General features: G+C 43.2%; 1 protein-coding gene across 6 annotated transcripts in view; it reads right to left on the reverse strand.

Annotated features, from left to right (window-relative positions):
* Nucleotides 1-21,081, reverse strand: part of Ddr2 (discoidin domain receptor tyrosine kinase 2) — a 124,663-nt gene that overhangs the window by 47,529 nt on the left and 56,053 nt on the right. For all 6 annotated transcript variants that reach the window (NM_001443623.1, NM_001443622.1, NM_001443624.1 and 3 more), the window contains 1 exon segment: nt 2,292-2,400. In NM_001443623.1, the coding sequence (NP_001430552.1) occupies nt 2,292-2,373 (82 nt within the window). In that variant the 5' untranslated portion in view covers nt 2,374-2,400.

Consider the following 21,081-nt stretch of genomic DNA (forward strand, 5'->3'; position numbering starts at 1 on the left):
GAGTTTTGATCATGTTTCCTATTAAGGGCATAAAGAATAGCCCATGGACATGGACTTGGTTGGAAGAAGCACTCTCACAAATGTACCATTATGCCAGTACAAAGACAAGATGAACGTACCCTTGATAATGTAATTATAGCTGGCTGAAAATTTGAACCCCACATACTATTGTGGGAGGATAAGTGGGTAAAAAAAAATCACTTTGGAAAACTCTATGGCATTATGAAGAATATTAAATGACATGTTACAAGCAAACCCAGGAATCCCACTTCTGCATATAAACCCCAGAAAACTGAGTATATGTCCTGACCACAAACTCTATGCAAGAACATGGAAGATTCTTCACAATAGGCCCAAACTTTAAACTGCCCAAATCCCCATCCTTAGTAGCCCACGTAAATGAAGTATACGCAGTAATATTATACAACAGCGTGGCTAGAGAGTCAACCACGACTTGTAGCCATGCAATAAATGCCATGCAGAAAATGTTCAGTTCAAGAAGCTAGGCACACATGTATTAGGTGTCTCCATTTATATAAAATACAAGCAGGAAGAAGTCATCTTTCTTGCTAGAAAGCAACACAATGGCTGTCACCAGGGCGGGGTTGGAGAGAGCTTTCCACAATGCTTCTGTTTCTTACACATGAGGTGTAGCTCACTGCCAGGGCTGTCCAACCTTTGATATTGCCACACAATGTCATCATCTACAAAGTTCACATTCAGCGACAGCACAATCAAAAAGATGGCATGCAGAAAACCCTCATGTTTTATGTAAATGTACAATTTGTGTTGGCCTACATTCATAGTTAGATTCTGCTTCAAGTTAGACAGGACTGAATGGAATATGTTGGGTTTGTAAAAGTCCAACAAACTGAACACAAAGATATGTGTACTTTCATATATTTATATTTGTGGAAGAATAAAAAATATGACTTAAAATCTTTACCTATCTCTTTACTATATATATTGTTTCGTACTTATGGACTCTGAGCGCATATATGTAACTTACTTCAACCAGTGAGGTCCCCCCTCAGTGCTAGGAATTGAAACAGGGCCATATATATATATATATATATATATATATATATATATATATATATTATTTTAGAGATTTATTTACTTATTTTATGTATGTGAATACACTGTCGCTCTCTTCAGACACACCAGAAGAGGGCATCGGATCCCATTACAGATGGTTGTGAGCCACCATGTGGCTGCTGGGAATTCAACTCAGGACCTCTGGAAGAGCAGTCAGTGCTCTTAACTGCTGAGCCATCTCTCCAGCTCAAAACAGGGTCTTCTTAGTAGGACAAGCACCACCAAGCTACAGACTTCACCCCTCCTAATAAGGTCTTCAGTTACAGCCCTCATCTCTGCTGATACAGTCTTAAAAAACATAATTTGAGCAGTGGATTGAAGGATTGTTGTCATATCCTGCTTCTACTCAGGTTCTTGTGCAATTACCACAAAAACATGGCCAGGCTAGTCTGCTAGAGGAATCCACAGAACACCAACCAAACTACCCTTCATCAGGGCCAAAGTAACTCTAGATGAGCCAATAGCCAGCTGAATCCCAGAAAGGTAAATGCACTGAGAGATCAAAGTACAGTAGACTCACGCACAGCATAAACCATCAAACTATAAGCTTGTGAGCAAAACAAACACTCACTTTAAAGTCACTAAGCTATTGAAGACTGTCAAGCAACATTGTTGTGTATCAGACGGATGATACAATTATACACTTTAGATTAAAATGTGAAGATATATGAACTACAACAATACAAAAATACTGACTTAAAAGAGTCATTTCACACATCAGTTTGGAACAGAGCCACATCCTATGAGAACGAGAGCCTACCTGGGATCCTGGGAACCTGGCATCCCACAGAATCAGCATCCTAAAAGTCTAACAGGACACTCAATTAAAACCCAGACCCAAGGCATCCAATGGATGATCCAACCAAAAGAAGCTCTCTAACACACCTGAAGTTTCCCATTTTCCCCAAAATACACAGCAGCAAATAGTCATTCCTTCTCCCAACCTCTTTTTTAAAATGGCATTTAAATGGCTCTGCTCTACATAAAATCTCTCATATAATAATACCCAACACATTATATAAGGAGAGAGGGACCTATATGATTTTCTATTTCTGACATGGCCACATTTCGCCACACAGGGGAAAGCAACTGACTGTGGAGTTCCTTGGCAGAACTCTTTCTTAGATAACCACTGGCAGAGGTGTGTGCAGGCACCTGGTCCTCAGCATCCAACTGAGGAAGGGCTGTGTTACCTGGATTAACCTGAGCTTTTGCAGAACCCAGGATGAGCAGGAGCAGCAGCAGCACCAGAGGCATTCTGGGAATCAGGATCATTTCAGAAGATGGAGTTGGATCTGGAGTCTGCAGGCCACCAATAATGCAAGGAAACAGAAAGAGGGAAGAGAAATGAGTAACGCAGATTTCACCAGCACACGGGAACACGGTCTTCACAGGCAATCTGGGACTCTTGTGAAGTTTTTTCCATATTTAAAACTTCAAATCCCACCCAGGGATCATTTAATGCAATAATTTTCCAATTCTATTAGATTAAACACTCACTCCTGGAATTAAAAGTCAGCAAACTATCCACAGGGAGCAACATATTACTGAGGCAAATACCAAATGGTAGTAACAAAGTAAAATTTATATTTATGGTGTCAGCTAATATATATTAGCAACATTAATTCCAACATTAAACCAGGGAAAACATTCAGTAACTTTAATCTGTTTTTAAAGCTCTATAAGTTCAACACTCATCTTGATCCATTAGCTTTGAAGTGATATTTGGGACTTTGGGGATTTTTCTTTTTTTCTTTTCATTATTTTTTTAAGGTTTCCTACAAGTGATCGTGTGACAATGGATTAGATACAGACTTACTAATATATATCCAGACTTAGTTCAACAGTGACATAGGTAGTTACATTGTAATTACCTATCTACGTTGTAGCTACTTGTATGTATACAAGTGCATATAATACACATGCACTGGCCTTTCACCCAGTCAGCTGAAAGGCCCTGGAGGCAGCAGCATCCCAGCGGTGAGCATCCATTGACAATGCAAACCTGGTGCCCAGATCTTGACTTCTAATCCCATCTTCCAATAAAAGGAATCAGAGTTCTTTAGAAAAAAATGGTCGATTCTACGACTGGATCAGGAAATACACAAGATGCCTGGAATATATGTCATATGCACACGCATGTGCACACACACACACACATACATGTGTGCACACACATGCACTCAATGAAATATATCAAAAGCACATTGAAGTCAACTGAAAGTTCTCCCAGTAACAAAAGCTGGAACAATTTGATCAACAAAACAAACAGAGGAGTGTTAGATTATAACTCAGAGTATAAAACAAATATCCACAAATCCACGTTGATGTAAATAAATGACTGAATAAACAAACAAGGGAGAACAGCCCATTTTCCATGAAAAGGAATTCCAAATAATTTATGTAGCTAATCCAATTTTAAGCAAGTGGGGTCTCCTCACCACCCACTCCTAACTCCTCACATATAAGCTGCACACAGTAATTTGGTTCCAAAGAAAGCAGCATGAGCCGAGGAAGGAGAAGAGAGCATCTTTTCAGTGGAGAAATCTGCCAAACCACTTGGTGCCAAGAGATTGTAGTTAACATCGGCATTGGAAAGTCATCATGACAGTGTGTGTCCTAGATAGGATGTGATGGGAAGTCACATGAGGTCAGTGGTCCCAACCCACAAACCATGGCCTTTGTCTGTTCCTGGGGAAAACAGCAGACAAATAATAAGTGAGGAACTTTCTACAGAATTCCTAACTGATCCTTGGTGCTGTCAGTTTTCCAAAACAAGAAAGTCTGAGAAGCCATCACAGCTCAGGGGCAGGGGACAGCTAAAGAGAATGTAATGTGTGGCACACTGTTTGGGTCCTCGACTAGAAAAGGACATTGGGAAAAACTGAGGAAGTCAGAGTAAGCTGTGGATTTTAGTAATGAATGTATCTGCCATGTTGATTCGCTCATTTTGACAAAAACATCATAGTAATGAAAGATGTCGGGAACACAGGAATTCTACATAATCGATAATGTTTCTGTAAATATAAAACTGTTCTATCATGTCGATCCATTTGAAAAATGTTTTTATTTGCTTTTATTTGGGGTGTGTGTGTGTGTGTGTGTGTGTGTGTGTGTGTGTGTGTGTGTGTGAAAACTTGTAGGAATCAGCTCTCACCTTCTGTCACATGTGTCCTGGAATTCAAACTCAAGCCATTAGGCTTGACAGAAAGTGCCTTCACCCTTTAAGCCCCCTTATCAGCCCCTTAACATATCTTTTTAAAATGTCTACGTTTGCTCATTCATTCATTCATTCATACACCATTTACTGTGTCCACATGAATGCATGTGGTGGTTGGAGAACAAGTTGCGACAGCCCATTCCATGTGGGTTCCAAGGATCCAACTCAGACCATCAGGTTTGGTGGCAATCACCTATACGCACTGACCCATTTCAACAGCCCAGAAAAAAAATTTAAGTCAGATATTCTGATGGTTTCCTTTAAAGAAAATGGAGCCAAAGCAAGACAAGTGGAAGATATAAATGAGACTCTGCAATGTGCCATGTAGGGCTTGCGAGATCACAAGGGGTGGTGTGCGTGTCTTTATTTCACTGACTCAGGTGTGACAGACACCTTAGTTATTTCTAGGAACTCCTGGAAAATATGCTTTCAAAGAGTCTCCCAGAAAACACTCTCAGAAGGAAAAACATAGAAGTAAGTGTTGCTCATGACCATGGTCTAAGGATGTCCTCCCACAGAGATCTGAGCTCCTGTGTGTAGCCAGCTAGCAAGTGCTGAGGTCCAGATGTATCTTCTCCTGCAGGCTTTTGACTCCATAGCACACACTCTCCCTTTTGTGGCATCTTACTCAAGAGTTTCTGGTCATACACTTCTATTCTCCAGAACCCTTCCCAGTTCTATGGAAAATATCTTCTATACCTCATGTCTCCTTCTCTTCACCAAACCACATGCCAAATTGATCTCTGTGTTATTATAACTTTATCTGTTAATCATTAGCTTCTTATACAAAATGGGTTTTAATTGAACTAAACCAGACTTAAACGTAATATATTTTTTTAAAAAAAATGATGATTTCCCTTTTGATATTGCTGCTTGATTTCAGACTGTGAGTCTCTAAAACCAGTGATGATTTTCCCCTTTTCTTAAAAATCAAGGTGAACAGTAGCTAACCAACAATCACAGAAGGACAAACAGGCCTATATGTCCTATCCTTGTACCAAGCATTTCTAATGTCCAAGGAACCATTTCACCAACATTCGCTGAATGGCATATGCTTTCACTGACAGTGTAGCTGAGGAGGATGTGGCTAAAGCTCCATGTCACAGCATACAGAAGCAAACAGGCACATGGGTCTAGGGTTCTCATGACTCCAGAGTCTGCCTGGGGTCGCTGATATTGTCATCATCCCTTTAACCTGTTATTCTATTTGATCCATTTGCCCTCACTTTCCAGCTCAGTCCTGCTGGAGCTTCTCGTTTATTTCTTCTATTTGCTTTTGCCTACTGGCCTCTGGCAAGCTCTTTCCTCTTTAACTGCCCAAGTCTCTATTCAATGGTTACTTCTGCAGCTAAGTGTTCTGACTCAGTTGCTCGATGCAGTGAAAACATTGTTTTTCATATAGTAATGATCTTAGTTTCAACTAAGTATGATCACTGTGACTATTTAGTGTCCTTTCTATAAGCTCCATGTTACAGAGAGGCTTGATAAATACCATCATAGACCCAAATACTTGGTGATTATACCTAGCTAATCAGAAATGTTTTGCCCTAAAAGGAACTTTCCTCAAGGATGCCAGTGAGCAGACAAAACCCTTTGAATCAATGTCCCAAGAATTCAGCATTTACCCATGTGGCACATGACAGAGCCCAGAGCAATTGTGGAAACATGATAGCACTTGAGAAAGTCCTCCTCTGTGCACTTTTGTGACTAATGACATGAACTCCTTTGACAAACACTTTATGCAAATGTGCCTGGCCAGAACATTGCCTTCTACCTGTTTTTTTAGTGATTATTTTAGAAATGTCATTCGCATGGTATAAAGGCATCCTAAATGTCAGAGAGGGGCTGGGTCAATGGCACAGGCAGTAATGTACTCTACAGAAGCATGAGGACCTGAGTTTGATCTCCCAGTATCCGAGTCACTAAAATACATCTACAGTTACAAAGTCCAGTACTGGGGAGACAAAGACAAGAAAAGGATCCTTTACTCTCACTCTCCAGGGAATCTAGTCAAATCAGTGAACTCTGGGTTCAATAAGAGACCTTGACTCAAAAAAAAGAAAGAGAGGGAGAGGGGAAGGGAAAGGGGAGAAAGAGAGAGAGAGAGAGAAAGAGAGAGAGAGAGAGAGAGAGAGAGAGAGAGAGAGAGGAGAGGAGAAGAGAAAAGAAGAGAAAAGAAAAAATCAAACAAACAAACAAAAAGAGCAAAGTGAAGTGTGATCAAGGAACGTATCTAACATTGACCTCTGATCTTCATACATATATGTATGGACACATAAATAAAAATAAACAAGTCAGACAAGAGAACCATCGTCATAGAGCTTATAGTATAGAAATAAATGAATAAAAGTATGCAAAGATACAGAGACAGAAACTGACAGGCCAAATGCTCTAAACCATTTCTTCCTCTTTTAATCTTATAATAAACAAGACGCTGGAGAGGATGAAGAGGATCTGTGTACAATAAAGAAAACAAGATTGACAACTGCAGAGGTGGGTAAGCTGTTCCAGGAAGCATGCCAGTGGCTCAGAGGCAGATAAGCAGAACAGGGAAGAGGCTGGCAGTCCGAAGCCATTCACGAATAAACAAACATTTGATAAATAGTCCTGTGATCAATCAACGATGGTTCCAGTGGCTCAGTGGCCTTTTCAAAAGCAAGAACAAGGATATATCCACGTCTCAGATGAAAATATAGAGCCCATGGGTTGGGGATTTAGCTCAGCGGTAGAGCACTTGCCTAGCGAGCGCAAGGCCCTGGGTTCGGTCCCCAGCTTTGAAAAAAAAGAAAAGGGAAAAAAAAAAAGAAAAAGAAAATATAGAGCCCAAAATGTAAAGTCAGAACAATGAAAGGACCTCAAGAAATATAAGAATTTTCTATAGACTTAGGAAAGGCTGGCATGAAAAAGACACTAAAAGCAAACTTCCATAGAAGGAAAAAGAAGTGGTAACATTTCCCATAAAAATCTAAAACATCCTAGGAGCAAGAAAGATATTACAAACTTAACTGATAAGCAAGGAACAAAGTTAAACATTTGAAACTATGAAACAAAACAACTTGTGTTGTAAAACGTCACTAGAAATCTGGGTCAAGTAAATAAAGACTATTTGACCATGGGGGCAGTTAATTGCATCCCAAAGTATTTTAATTCGGAAAAATCCAAAAAAATTCAAGCATCAAGGCAGTCACTGAATCAGTCTCACAAGCTTTTCAACCATGATGACGGCCTGACACTTAACAATGGTGTGAAATGCGTGCTCTACAGCTAAAAATGCACCATGCTTCCCACATGTTATGTATCCTAGAAACCAAGTTGCAGGTATATACAGAGTATGTGTATAAACAAGCGCTCTGCAGGATGTTTCCCAAGTAACAAAACTCGGGAAGATGTTGATCAACAGGGGGATGCTATAAACTATGCTGTTCCTTTATGATGGTGAAAAAAAAGAATAAATTCTAGGGGCTGGAGAGATGGGTCAGCATATACCAGTATGGGCTGATCTAACAGAAGACTCAGTTTACCTCCTAGCCACCTCCCCCCACCCCATGTCAACTCACAACTAACTGTAGCTCCAGTTCCACAGGGATCCAGTGCACTCTTCTGGCCTCTGTGGACATCACACACATGTGGTACTATACATACACATGGACAAACTACACACATAATACACACAAAATAACTCATTAAAATAAAAAGAGGGAGTTCCAGCTATGTGTGATCACATGGATTGCCACTCATGACCTGTTTTTAGGTGAACAAGAAGGCCGCAAAGTCTCTATGGAGCATTCTATGTGTTCTTATGGGCACACACATTTATATATTCATAATATATAAATAATATTCTGATAACAGTGAAGCCTTCAGACCTGGAGATGCTAGATAAAGGGCAAATTTTGGCCAGCAGACTTCTGAATGACTGCAATTACGGACACTGCCTTGTTCACAGTAATTCTATTTTTTTCATGTCTGTGTGTATGTGGTGTATGCACATGCATGTTTGTGTACCTGTGTGTAGAGAAGAGAGGTTGGCATTGACTGTCTTCCTGGATCATTCTTCACTTTATCAGCTGAAGCAGACTCTCTCATTGAACAGGCGCTCATGGACATAGCTAGTCTGACTAGCTTTCTTGCTCCAGGAAGTCCCTGTATGCACGGAGATTCCAGCAGGCTGCCACATCCACCCACCTGGAATTTATGTGAGTTCTGGAAACCCAAACTTCAGTCTTTATACTTCTATGAGAAGCCCATTATACACTGAGCCATCTTCCTGGTTCATGATTTGATTTTTTTTAAAGGGGGAATGTGGTTTTGGTTAATGTCACTTATAAGAGCATTTCTGGAAAAAAATGAAAACATTATTCTTGGCATAAGGCTATCAGAATCTTGAGACACTTTCCAGGCAACCCTGCATGTTCTAGAATGGGAGGTGTTGGAGCAGCATGACCTGCATCTCCAAAAGACACTGGACTACTCCGAGATACTACTGGTCAGTATACCCCACCAGTGGGAGCACAAAAATGGTTGAGATTCACCTTGTGTCTTTCTAGTTTAGAATGTCGAGTCGCTTCCAAATGTATAATATCATGGTCATCACGCTCATGGAAAGAGGAATTACCATCTTTCTTCTACAGATCTAGGAAGCACAGTTGCTTCACTCACAGCCTGGACATTCTCACCTGGCCCGGCTGCTGATTCCCATCCACCACTCTGAGTACAGTTCTCTTCTTAACCCATCTGGCTGCCTGGCTGTCTGTCTACCAAGTCAGACTATGAGTCATGTAAGATCAGGGTTCCTGCTTCCTCTGCTTCAAAACAAGGTTGATTTTTACTGCCCTGGGCAATGAAGATAGGAGGAAAGACAGTTAACGTTGATTCACTAACCCTATTGCCAAGGCCAGTACTTTTCTGCCCATGGTTCGACACTTCCTAAGGAGCATCAGTGGGCATGTGGCTCAAAGAGACTACGTAGTAAAGAATCCCTTTTTCCCTTTCTAATTGAACATTTCTAATTGAACTAGAGGAAACCACAGCTCAGGACTTCCCATAAACTCTACAAGATCTTCCAGAAGATTATTGCCTCTACACACAGAAATGAGTAACTCTTCAAGAGGGTACAGAAACAAGAGTACGGGAAGTCCAACTAATTACACATGAACTCAGATGAGCTTACAGAAGCCTCTGTCAACCTCAGCAAGGTCACGTCATAGTGACAGGTCAAGCCTGTTCTACAGAAGGTTCCCATAGATGTCTGACTCTTAGCCAGTCCTAAGGTTCCTGAACTGAAGGGTTATGCACCCCTATACGCATACCTGTCTCTTACAACTGTTTAGTTACGTCAGAGTACCTCACTGAGAACAAGATTCACAGTACTGATCAAGTAAGAGAGCAAAAGAACCTTGATAGACAGCAATGACATCATGATTGAGTTTCTAAGTAAACAGAAAGCTAATGTCACCGTCTTATCTAATGTGTATGTTCCATAATCTCAGAACAAGGTTGGTCTCTCTGTGCTGTTGGGAACCACATTCTTTGGCAGTCCAAGCCACAAACCCCACTGAAAAGTCTATTCTTCCATATAGAACTAAATATATGTGATAGATAATAGGTGAAATGGAAGGGTAGATAGGTGGATAGATGAATAAATGGTAGATAGAGGGACAGGCAGGAGAGCAGACAGGAAGATAATAAGCAGATATATGATAAATGTTGATTGATAGATGATAGATATATACATACATAGAAAAATAACTGATAGATGATAGAGATAGATAGATAGATAGATAGATAGATAGATAGATAGATAGATAGATAGATAGATGGATGGATGGATGGATGGATGGATGGATGGATGGATGGGTGGGTGGGTGGGTGGGTGGGTGGGTGGGTGGATGGATAGATAGATAGATAGATAGATAGATAGATAGATAGATAGATAGGGTAATGTTGACTCAGATGATAGAAAAAATAAATAGTAAATGATGGGTGAATAAAAAATAAATTGACAAATGGTTGATGGATTATAAATTATAGGTAGATAAGAAAGGACAGATGATAGATGATAGATAAGTGGATGATAAAAGATAGAAGACAGATAATAAATTAAGCTAGATGGCATGTAGAAGGCAGGTAGGAAAATAAACCGATTTAGATGATACAGACGTACATATAGTTATAAGCAGAAATCCCTTTATAAACATAGTTAGAATAAGAAACATTGTTTTTTTTTTAAGTAACCTCTTATTTCCAGCCTGCCATAATGTGAAAAGTAAGAAGGCCAGGCAACCGTTGGGGTCTTCTGACCTAACGAAATGGGAAGTTTTAACAACTCTGTCCTTCCCAGGCTAAACCCACAGATGGTAGCATACTTTGTACCTTCCTGAATGAACATTAGCATAACTCATCTTTTTCGCTCAAGCAGAAGTGGAGGTATAGGCATCCCACCTTACGAAATGTCTGAGCATACTTAATGTGAAAAGCATTAAACTCTTATCCCGATCACAGAGGAGTACTTTTCAAAAGAGGGTTGCTGGATGATGTTGAGTAGCAAATTCCACATAGTACATTTAAAATAACATTTGTTGTTTTAAAGTGTTCCATCTACTCATCAAAACTGCAAGACACCGAATGAGTAGCCAACACTGCTAAAACATCTAGGACCTGGTATTCTTAAACAGAACATCCTTTCAGTGCATTCGAAATAATACTCAGTGCACAAAAATGCAATTTATAGCTAACTTTTCGGGTCTACAGCATGTCAGATTTAGCAGACGGTCCTTCTTCCCAAACCCAATAGCTGGGGAGGACCTGAGATGATGCTGGATTTGGTGAAGAATCTGTCTCTGTAGATTTCCTCTAAGGGCCTCAGTGAGGCCTGTGTCAGGGACCACAGAAGTGCTGCCGTCCTGGACAAGCAGCTCGGTCCAGGGTATGGATGAAAGGCCAGGGAATGAAGAGAAATGAAAGAAAAGGACTTGTGACAAGCTGACACTGGCACATGAGCACAAATACAACTACATGGCACCTCTGTGTACATGTGCAGACAATTAGGCTTTGGTGAGGAGAAATCTCATTCTCGTATTCAATTCAGAGGACACTGGAGGTCATTCAAGACTTGTTTTTCCTCTCTGCTGAGTCATTTCAAATTTAACACACATGAAGAGTAATCTTTGGAGTATTTCATATTCAGCATAAAAATATGCAGAAATGACTTTGGTTTGGGTAAGAAGTCCCCAGACACATATATACACACAAACAACAGAACCTCCCAAACATCTTCGTGTTTATCTTGATTCCCGAGGACGTGTCCAAAGTCTTCTTCACTCCCAACTTCCCCCTGGGTCTCCTGGCCTATTCTTCTCTATATGATGTCCTCAACCCTGAGCCAAAATCCTTGAGTGGCCCCACATATGCTTAAGGACTTGAGATGTGACCCAGGTGACCTGGGGTTACCAGCTCTACTTGCACGGAGCAGCAAATACTCCTTCTGCCTTTGTCAGAGGAGGAATTTGTTTCCCTCTACCTCTGTCTTTCCTATCTGTAAAATGGAGACAGCTAGAATTTGTGAAGTAGTTGAAGAGTGATCTGGATGGCGTGCGTCACCTCATTCTCCTCAGAACAGGAGCTGGTAAAGAGCAAAGTCACCGTTGTGGAAGATGCACCCTCTTCCGAGGCAGAGGGTGGTCACCAACCACACACCGTATAATACCATTCACCTCCTTCATTTGTACATTACACCCCACTGGGGCGTTAAACCTAAATGCTGTCACAGGATTTCCAGAAGGAAGAGGTAGATAGCATAGGTGCTAAACAGAGATCTTTCCAAACATACAACAGTGGTCAGCAGTACACACAGTGCACTATCCCAAGACCTTAGACATGACCTTGCTGAGTTTCAACAGGCCCTGGGTCACACACACACACACACACACACACACACACACACACACACACACACACACACACACATACCCCTGACTCCCAAACAGGATTCCACATGTGTATCTCCCACCTACCCAGTCTTTCTTGTTTAACCACCCCACCCCTACCCCAACTCCTCAGCCCTTCAAAGCATGAGCTCATGAGCAGAGGGCTGTCTCTCCAAGGCTTGAGACACAGGAGATTCAGTATGTGGGATGGTGATATGAGGGCTTAGAAGGTGCCAGAGGAACTTGCTAGTCCTCCAAAACCACAGAACCACAACAGTGAAAGCTTTAAGGGACCCGAGACCTTGTCTTTCCCAATGTTTTCTTGTTACATGATCTTTCTCTGGGCCCCAGAGGCGGGGTCAGACTTCTAGTTATCTAGTTCAGCAGTCCTCTGTTACTCTGTCTCTCCTGGCCCAGCTACCTGATCTTCCTTCCTAAAATGTAAAGCCATACACAAGATGTTTAGGTCTGGTCTGTCTGTCTGTCTATCTGCCTGTCTGTCTTAAAACCAGCAGAATAGTTACTAGGGAAACCTCTATGGCAGTTTTAAAGAATCTTCACAGATAGTTGTTACATTCTAGCGCCTAACTGTACATAACTTAACTGAGTCAATATAAACTTAACTGAGTCACATCTAGCAAAATGAAAGGGTAGAAAATGATGCTTGTGGAACAGTATCTGGTCTCTCCCCTAGGACTGCTGCCCTGGAACCCCAGGCACCATGCTGTGACAAAGCCCAGACCACACAAAGAAGCCCTATGTAGGTGTTCCTGCTGGCCATCCAAGCTGAGGTCCCATGGGACAACAGATTCCATTCTCACACTTTGGAAAGAGGAGAGCTTCCAGCAGAGCCCCACCACAGCTACTGCCAGGAACGTCAATGTAGGCCCCGAGCGAGGACAGCTGAGCCAAGTCACCCACGCAGAGCCAAGAGAGAAACGGTGGCTGTTGCTTTGTCTCACTAAGCTTTGAGGTGACAGAATGTAAAGCAAAAAGTAACCGCAATGAGCCACACAGGCGAAGCTTGCCTCTCACAAACTGAAGTGCCCGTTTTCTTTGCCTGGTGTTTGGTTGACCAGTCTGTTTGTGCCCTTGCAATGTAGCATGAGGACTTGGGTCATAGGGTAAAGGAGTCAAATGGGAAAGACTGACAAGCAAGGACTCTTGAGTGAGGTGACAAACTGCCTTTCTCTCGAGGTCTCAGAAGTGACATTTTTCTCATTATTTTATTTGACCTCTGGGCTGTGCCCTTGATGCCCCCTCTCCCCCTCCAGGCTGCTCTTCTTAGTCATCTTGTGTTTGCCAGGCTCTGTGGAGTGTTATCTCTACCTCACCAGCTAACGGGCCTGGGCACACCTGAGCCTTGGCACCTTTGTCCTCATCTGTGAGAATGAGAGTAATAATGGCACTTGTCCCTCAGCAATGTTGTAAGGACAGCACACAAGAAGGGATTTAGAATACTGTGTGTGAATGTGAACAACTATTTTAATCTCTCTCATATATAGACACACATGTGCAAGTTCCTGCTTGCCAATATACGGTGTCTTACTCATGCTCCTCCTCACTATTGGTGAAATGAAGCTTGTTGATTCAGCTAACCTAGCTAGCCACCAATCACCAGATATCCTACTATCTCTGCCTCCCCAGTGATGGGATTGCAGGCATGTTTTAGTCACTCTTCTATTGCTGATAGACACCATGACCAAGGCAACACTTAAAAGAAAGCATTTAGTTGGGGGCTTGTTTATAGTTTCAAAGGTTTGATCCATGATCATCATGGCAGGGAACATGGTGGCAAGTGTGGCACTGGAGTAGTAGCTGAGAGCTACATCCCAATCTTCAGGCCAAGAGAGCAAGACTGGGTCAGGCCCACATCCTGTGACATCCTTCTTCCAACAAGGTCACGCCTCCTAATCCTTCTAATCCTTTCAAACAGTTCCATTCCCTGCCGACTAAACACTCAAACATATGAGCATACGGGGCATTCCTATCCTCATAGTAGTACAAGCCACTCTCTTTTAATGTGTGTGTGTGTGTGTGCATGCGTGCGCGTGCATGCGCGTGCGTGTGTGTGTGTGTGTGTGTGTGTGTGTGTCATATAAATGGGATATATATATACTATATACATAACATATATACATAATATATGTATATATAATATACATAACATATATACCATGTAAATAACACACAAACACACATATATAACATACATATACCAATATGTACATATTGGTACTAGGGGGTCAAACCCAAGTTCTACTAAAGGAAGATAAAACACAATCATCTTCCGTAAATTCCCAGTGCAGAACACCGCGTATGATGATAATCAGTGAATGTGTTGGGCAGATGACAAGATGGTATGGGGTTCCTTGATGATCTGAAATATCCGCTGGCCTGTTAACCTCAATGCCAAGAAAGGAGGAGACAGAGAACACATGCTTCTTCCATGAAGTTCCTCCCTCCTTGTAGGCGATCATAGTATATCTCTTCCATTGCCAAACCCATTGACTCAGCAGATAGCCTCATGGTAACCTGTACCTTACAACTTCCCAGTTGTGTTCATGTATGACCATGAGTGTTATGAGTCCTCAACAAAACTTTAACCATCTCAAGGGCACAGATATCTTGCTCCTCTAAGTTTTTCTTAGAGTGATGATACATGATAATTGAGCACTTACTAAATACCAGGCAGTGTACTAGGCCTTGTATACATTTTTCTCATTTCATGCAGAACCCCTGAAGGATCCTGGGCCAGTGAGGACAGAAAGAGAAGTTACCAGCAAACCCACCCATGGGCCTGAGTTCTAGCTTCAGCCCTACCACAAATCCCCCTAGAGTCTGGGCAGTGGTGCAGTTCCCTTAAAGGGCCAGCTCTCTCTTCACTGAAGGAATTGGGATCAATGAGAATGGAAGGATTCCAAGTTGTCTCTCAGCTCCAATGTTCTACATTATTAGAGTAATATTTTAATTTATTTTTTAATATTCTTATATGTGTATACAATATTACAATATATCTTTAGTATATGAACCCCAACCCACCATCCCATTTCTCCTGTCCTTCCTTGTCCCTGCTCCCACCCTAATGTCCTCTTCTTTCTTTATAGCCATTGATTCAAATTAGAGCTCCTGCATGCATGTGGTTGAGGGCACTGGGATATATATATACATAATCTATCATCATGTAAACCTCTCCAAACAGACACCCCTCTACATCCATCAACTGCAACTGTGGGTGGGGTCTCACATGTGCCTCCCCCATTCATGATAAAATGCTGACCGGCTTGATCTAGTGCAGGTTTTATGCAGGGGACCCTAGTTGCTGTGAATTCATCAGTGTGACAGCCATGTCCTATCTAGAGGATAGCATTTCATAGCACTCCCTCCACCCTCTCTAGCTCTTAGATTCTTTCAGCCCCTTCTGTGATGCTCCCTGAGCTTAGGGTGAGGAGCATCTTGACATAGATGCCCCATTTAGGGATGGCCACTCAACAGTCACTTATTCTTATCACTTTGACCACTTGTGAGTGTCTGCATTACCCATTGTCCATTGGGAGCAGGGGCGGGGGACGGAGCCTCTCTGACCGAGGTTGCTGATACTCGCCAGGATGTCACTCATGGTTCCAAACACTGCATAGGAGCCACCACAGCTTAGCAGAGCTGTCCCCAACTCAGGAGGGATACAGTTGCTATACAGCCCAGGCACATGCCATCTGAGAGCAATAAGAGCTCTACATACCACAAAGCACCGGGACAGCCTGGTTTCGTCAATACTCCTTGGCCAGTTCACAGAGGAAATCTCTGCCAGACCCAGGCCAGAGTGGAGACGGTGAGAGACGCCCACTCATTCCATTTCCGAAACCCATTGGCTCCCGTCTGGAATGAAAATCACCAATAGTAAAGGTTGCTAAGAGTCTGTCTGCTGGGTGGCTCGAAAGGTTACTCTGGGACAGAGAGGAGGCCCTGGCTGGAGTCAGATTTGAGATCTGAACTCACCAGGGAGAAGCTGATGCCAAACCTGAGGCTTTGAGAACCACAGCCTCTCACCTCTGGGAGAGACAGCAGAAGTCCAGCCAAAGATCTCCACAGAGACAAAGCTATCAGGGCTTCCTCTGAGTCAAAGTAGAGCCTACATCAGAAGAAAGCGAGGCAAGTGCAGAAAGGACTGGAATAGGAGACTTGCTCTCTCCGAGCTGTGCTCCAGGGCATGGCTTCAAGAAGCTGTGGTAGACCTAGAAGCAGAAGCTAAAATCAATGCCTTTTGGTTCGCCATAGAGAGCACATAGTAAATTCATCCTGGAGACTGGCCATTCCGAGGTCTCATAGACAGGGTTAAGTGTTGATGTGACTCTGAAATTCACGGTGAGACGCTGGCCTAGCTGTGCAAGTATACTGAAGCGGGTGCTAAGTTACCCCTTTGTGACAGAGATCTTTCGGTATCTTTATAAAAGATAATAAGTACTTTCATTTCTCTTTCAAGAGACTCCAAAGCCAGGGCTTGGTGGTGCCCAGCTAGAATCCCAGCACTTGGGAGGCTAAGACAGGATGGCTGCTGGAAGATGAGGGCCAACTAGGCTACCCTGTGACCCCGTCTGAAAACCTTAATAGAGAACACAACAAGACCCCATAGAGCTCCTCTCGCCATGCCACACTATGTGAGAACAGTGAGAAGGAGCCATCTGTAGTGACACCATAACAGCCCTGAACTAATGAGACCGCCTCTGTTGTGCTGTTTCCTCCCTGTGTTCTGCAAGCACATGGTAAAGTGTCCCTATCCTTCCGGTTCTTTTTCCATGCCTCAGTTCTGAGTCCTGAATGATTCATCAGGGTGTTGACTGCTACTGAAACACAAGTTCCCACTGCTCGGCGTTTCTCTGGTTTCTTTTCGCCACCCCATACTGAGTGATAAGCTGCAGAAGAGAAAGCAGTTGGTCTAGTTGCAAGGCATAAAGTTTCCTTCTCTGCCTTGAACACTAGCTATAAGCGATTATAGGGGCATGAGCCGTGTATGTGTCGTTCTCCACTGTGCCCTAGAAGTGCTCCCTGAGCTCAGGTAACATGACAGTGTCTTCTCAGTACTACTCCTTCCAATGCCTTGCCATGACCCCAAGTCTCAAAAGTCCCAAAGCATCGAGAATTTCTGCTAGAGTATGCGTTTTAGCATGTTTGGCAACAGAACTGTCGTACGCTCATGCTTCTGGACAAATACACCCTATTGTGTAGAAGTTCACCTGTACATGATGGATGCTTAGTTGAATCATGTGATTAAAATCTTTGAAAGCTTGATGCTTTCCTAGAGTCCTGGCACTGCCTTCACAAGAAAAGAACTTCTCCTCTAGGCATGGATCTTCAGAAAAACTGCATGATGATCCTGACCCACACCCTGAAAGGGGGTGTAGTATAGGAAATAGGGCCTAGACCAGTGTCCTAGAGTCCACAGTAGCCTGGTAGGCATGGTGTTCACCATGACCTGAACCAAGGTATAAGATCCAGCAATGGGGAGAATGGCAAACTCAAATGATTCTGTCATACAGAACGTTATGCCAAATGTCAAGTGAGAGGTAGGCTGAGCCTAAAAACGGGACTGAAGATCATGTGGTTAGAATCTCATGATACTGGAAAATTGATAAGCGATGGGCTCCAGGCGAATGTCATGGTCACCGCTATGATGATGGTTACCACCTCTGCATGCCCTCTGCATAGCCTGTGGCTGTAGAGTGAAGCACTCTCCTGAGTAGCCATGTTTGTTTGCAAAGAGAGCATAGAGGCTTCTGCTAAGGTTAAGGCTTGTGTAGGACAATACTCTCCTAACAGCTTCAATCAAACTGATGGGACATGGTGAGATGAGAGCACCTTACCTTAGCTAATAGGATTGAAGAGCTCTTTCCAAGGCTTGTCTAAATCAAGCGTGCGCAAACCCCATGCTCTCAGCATTTAGGTTTAAGAATTTTAAAAAGAAGTTTGACTCTCATGTTTTTATGTGTAGGTTATGGAGCTAAGCCTGGGTCTCTCTCTCTCTCTCTGTCTCTGTCTCTGTCTCTGTCTCTCTCTCTCTCTCTTTCTCTCTCTCTGTGTCTGTCTGCTTGTCTCTCTCTGTGTGTTTCTATGTTTCTGTGTCTCTCTGTCTCTGTCTATCTCTGCCTCTCTCTGTCTCTGCCTCTCTCTACCTGTCTCTGTCTCTGTCTCTGTGTGTGTGTGTCTGTCTGTCTGTTTGCCTATCTCTCTCTGTGTGTGTGTGTCTTTCTGTGTTTCTGTGTCTCTCTGTCTCTGAGTCTGTCTATCTCTGCCTCTCTCTGCCTCTCTCTCTGCCTCTCTCTCTCTCTCTCTCTCTCTCTCTCTCTCTCTCTCTCCCTCCCTCCCTCCCTCCCTCCCTCCCTCCCTCCAGTACTCAGCAGAGGGCTTTGTTTAGGCAAGCATACGAGCCTAGAACACCCACCATAGTTTTTCATTATGCTTCACTTTTAGACAGTATCTCATTAAGAGACCCTGGCTAACCCTGAGCTCACCCTTCTGCCTTCGAACTTTTGATCCTTTTGCCTCTGCCTCTTAAATGGGTAAAAAAACAGGCCTGTGCCACTGGCCTGACTCAAACTGGCTTTCACTTTCACAAAACTGATGGTATTTGTAGGAATAACTAATGATTTTTTTTACAGAAAGGAAGTTGAAATGAACTTATGAGAAACACGTTTTAACAAATACATTTTAACAAAATATAGTAACAGCTCGATGTTATACAATGTCCAGATGGATAGTTTGCAGAGACCAGATCACAGAACCACAGTCACTCTCACACAGTTCACCAACCATAAAACCTCTGTAGTTTTCAAAACCATCATTTAAAACAACTACTGCAGTCAGGTCTTTGGGAGAGAGTAAACCCTGTTTCTTACTTGAGTGACACTGAGAAGTAGGAACAGTATTTATCCAGGAATATAAGACAGAATTAAGCGAGCATTAGCAACACCATGCCTGGCCAGCCTCAAGTGCGCACATCGCACCAGCAGAGGACCAACCCTCAGGACCAGCAAAGCATCCACCTGGACAACTTCTGCTTGAGCGCCTTATCCCACCTACCTCTGCCATCTGATCCTTCTGCCCTCCAACTCTCCTCCCTTCTCATTTTTCTCCTTAGTTGACGCCAGTATCCTGTTTCATCAGCAACATTCTAAGAAAGACCAGTCTCAGGCAGATAAACAAGTGGACAAGTTACAAACATCGGTGACTAATGAAAGAGAAAGTTCTCTTTTCAGTCCCAAAGGGGATGTCCTTAGTTGGTAGTTGTCACTATTATCGATAAGGGAAGTTCATGGGGTTAGGATATAAAAGCCCAGCCCATCTGAACCTATGACAACACACTGCACATCATAACTCAGCGGTTGAGATGCAGGCTTTAGAACAAGCTACCTCACCTTTGACTTCAACTCTGGCCTTGACTGACTGTACGATTGTAAGCAAGTTGGTAAATGGTTATGCCTGAGCTTTCTTATCTAAAAGTGGAAGCTAATAGCAGTCCTGTCTGAAAAGACCAGCCTAGGGACGAAACGAGTTAATCCTTAAAGCACTGCTTGGCATCAATCCTCTCAACTATTATTACAACTGGAGCTGTTTAAATGACTGGAACCAATCTCATTTCACAGCAAATGCATTCTGATTCTCTCTCCTACATGGCGCGGAGGTTCATACATATTAAACAATCCTGACATTACAACACACCTTGGCAGCAGAAACAAACACACCAAAAGCAAACAAAAAAGCCCATCCTCCTCTGCTCTCATAAGAAGCAGCCCAGGTTAGCATGCAGAGCTGTCAGACTAAATCTCTTACCGGGACTTATTTTCCAAGTGTATCTAAGCCTACGCTCATTAGAAATGCGGAATACTTCCATTGTCAGCAGACGCCCTCGGGAGACTCTATAGAGTTTTACTTTTGCCTGCCAAGGGGTTCTTAGGACCTGGATCTTATGACTTCTCTAGCAGACCAGTTAAGCCCAATATTTGGGCTGTTTTCTAAACCGCTGGGGCACGTGGGGGCCGGGGGGTCTTGGTTCTTTTTCAAATGGTCTGGAATTCCACCCTTTCTAAGGAATATATCTTCTAGCTGGTAATCCCAGCCTATAAAATCTCTGAAATTCAAACGTGGAGAGAAGGAGCTGTCACAAGTGGGTCCTTTACTGAGCTCCCCTGATGAGACATTGACTCAAGATCTTGGTAAGATGTTGCATGAGAATGGGAGACCCACAGAATAGGTGGGCAGCACAAAGAGAAGGGCATAGCAAGACAGTGGAGATACTAGGCCCCCAGTAGAGCTGGGGCATGTATTCAGCAATAGGATGGGAAGAAGATCTGTACCCCTAAACAGAAGACTCCACAGGTAGGCCTTTTTAACACAGAGGAGGCAGAAGTGGCCAAGTGAGAAGCAGGGGCAGGGAAAGAGGCTTGGAGGGGCATAGCTACCTTGGGTTTCTGCAGAAAGAGCTAGGCAAACAGCAGGGGTGTCAGGGAAGAAGAGTGGAAGGGGCCTCTCTGAAGAAGGCTGGGTCTTTGCTCCCATCAGGAGGGTACACCTGTCAATTTCATTTGGGGCCAGGGATCAGTGAGTTGCCTGACCACCCATCACCTCCACCAAATGTGCATCCAATCAGTGTCATCTTTCAAACCCTTGCCCAGATCTGGCTAGAAGGGCAGCCATGCAAGCCAGAGGCTCAGACTAAAGCCTGCAGAATCCCAGAGCTCTGTGGCGGCTCAGCTCATGAAATAAGACACCCAGAAAGAGAAGTGGAGGGGAGAGTCACAGCCAAGCAAACACACCCTCAGCCTGTGAGCTCTGAGCCCAGAGGCC

The sequence above is a fragment of the Rattus norvegicus genome, chromosome 13 (assembly GCF_021556685.1).
Source record: "Rattus norvegicus strain SHRSP/BbbUtx chromosome 13, alternate assembly SHRSP_T2T, whole genome shotgun sequence".
NCBI lineage: Eukaryota > Metazoa > Chordata > Mammalia > Rodentia > Muridae > Rattus > Rattus norvegicus.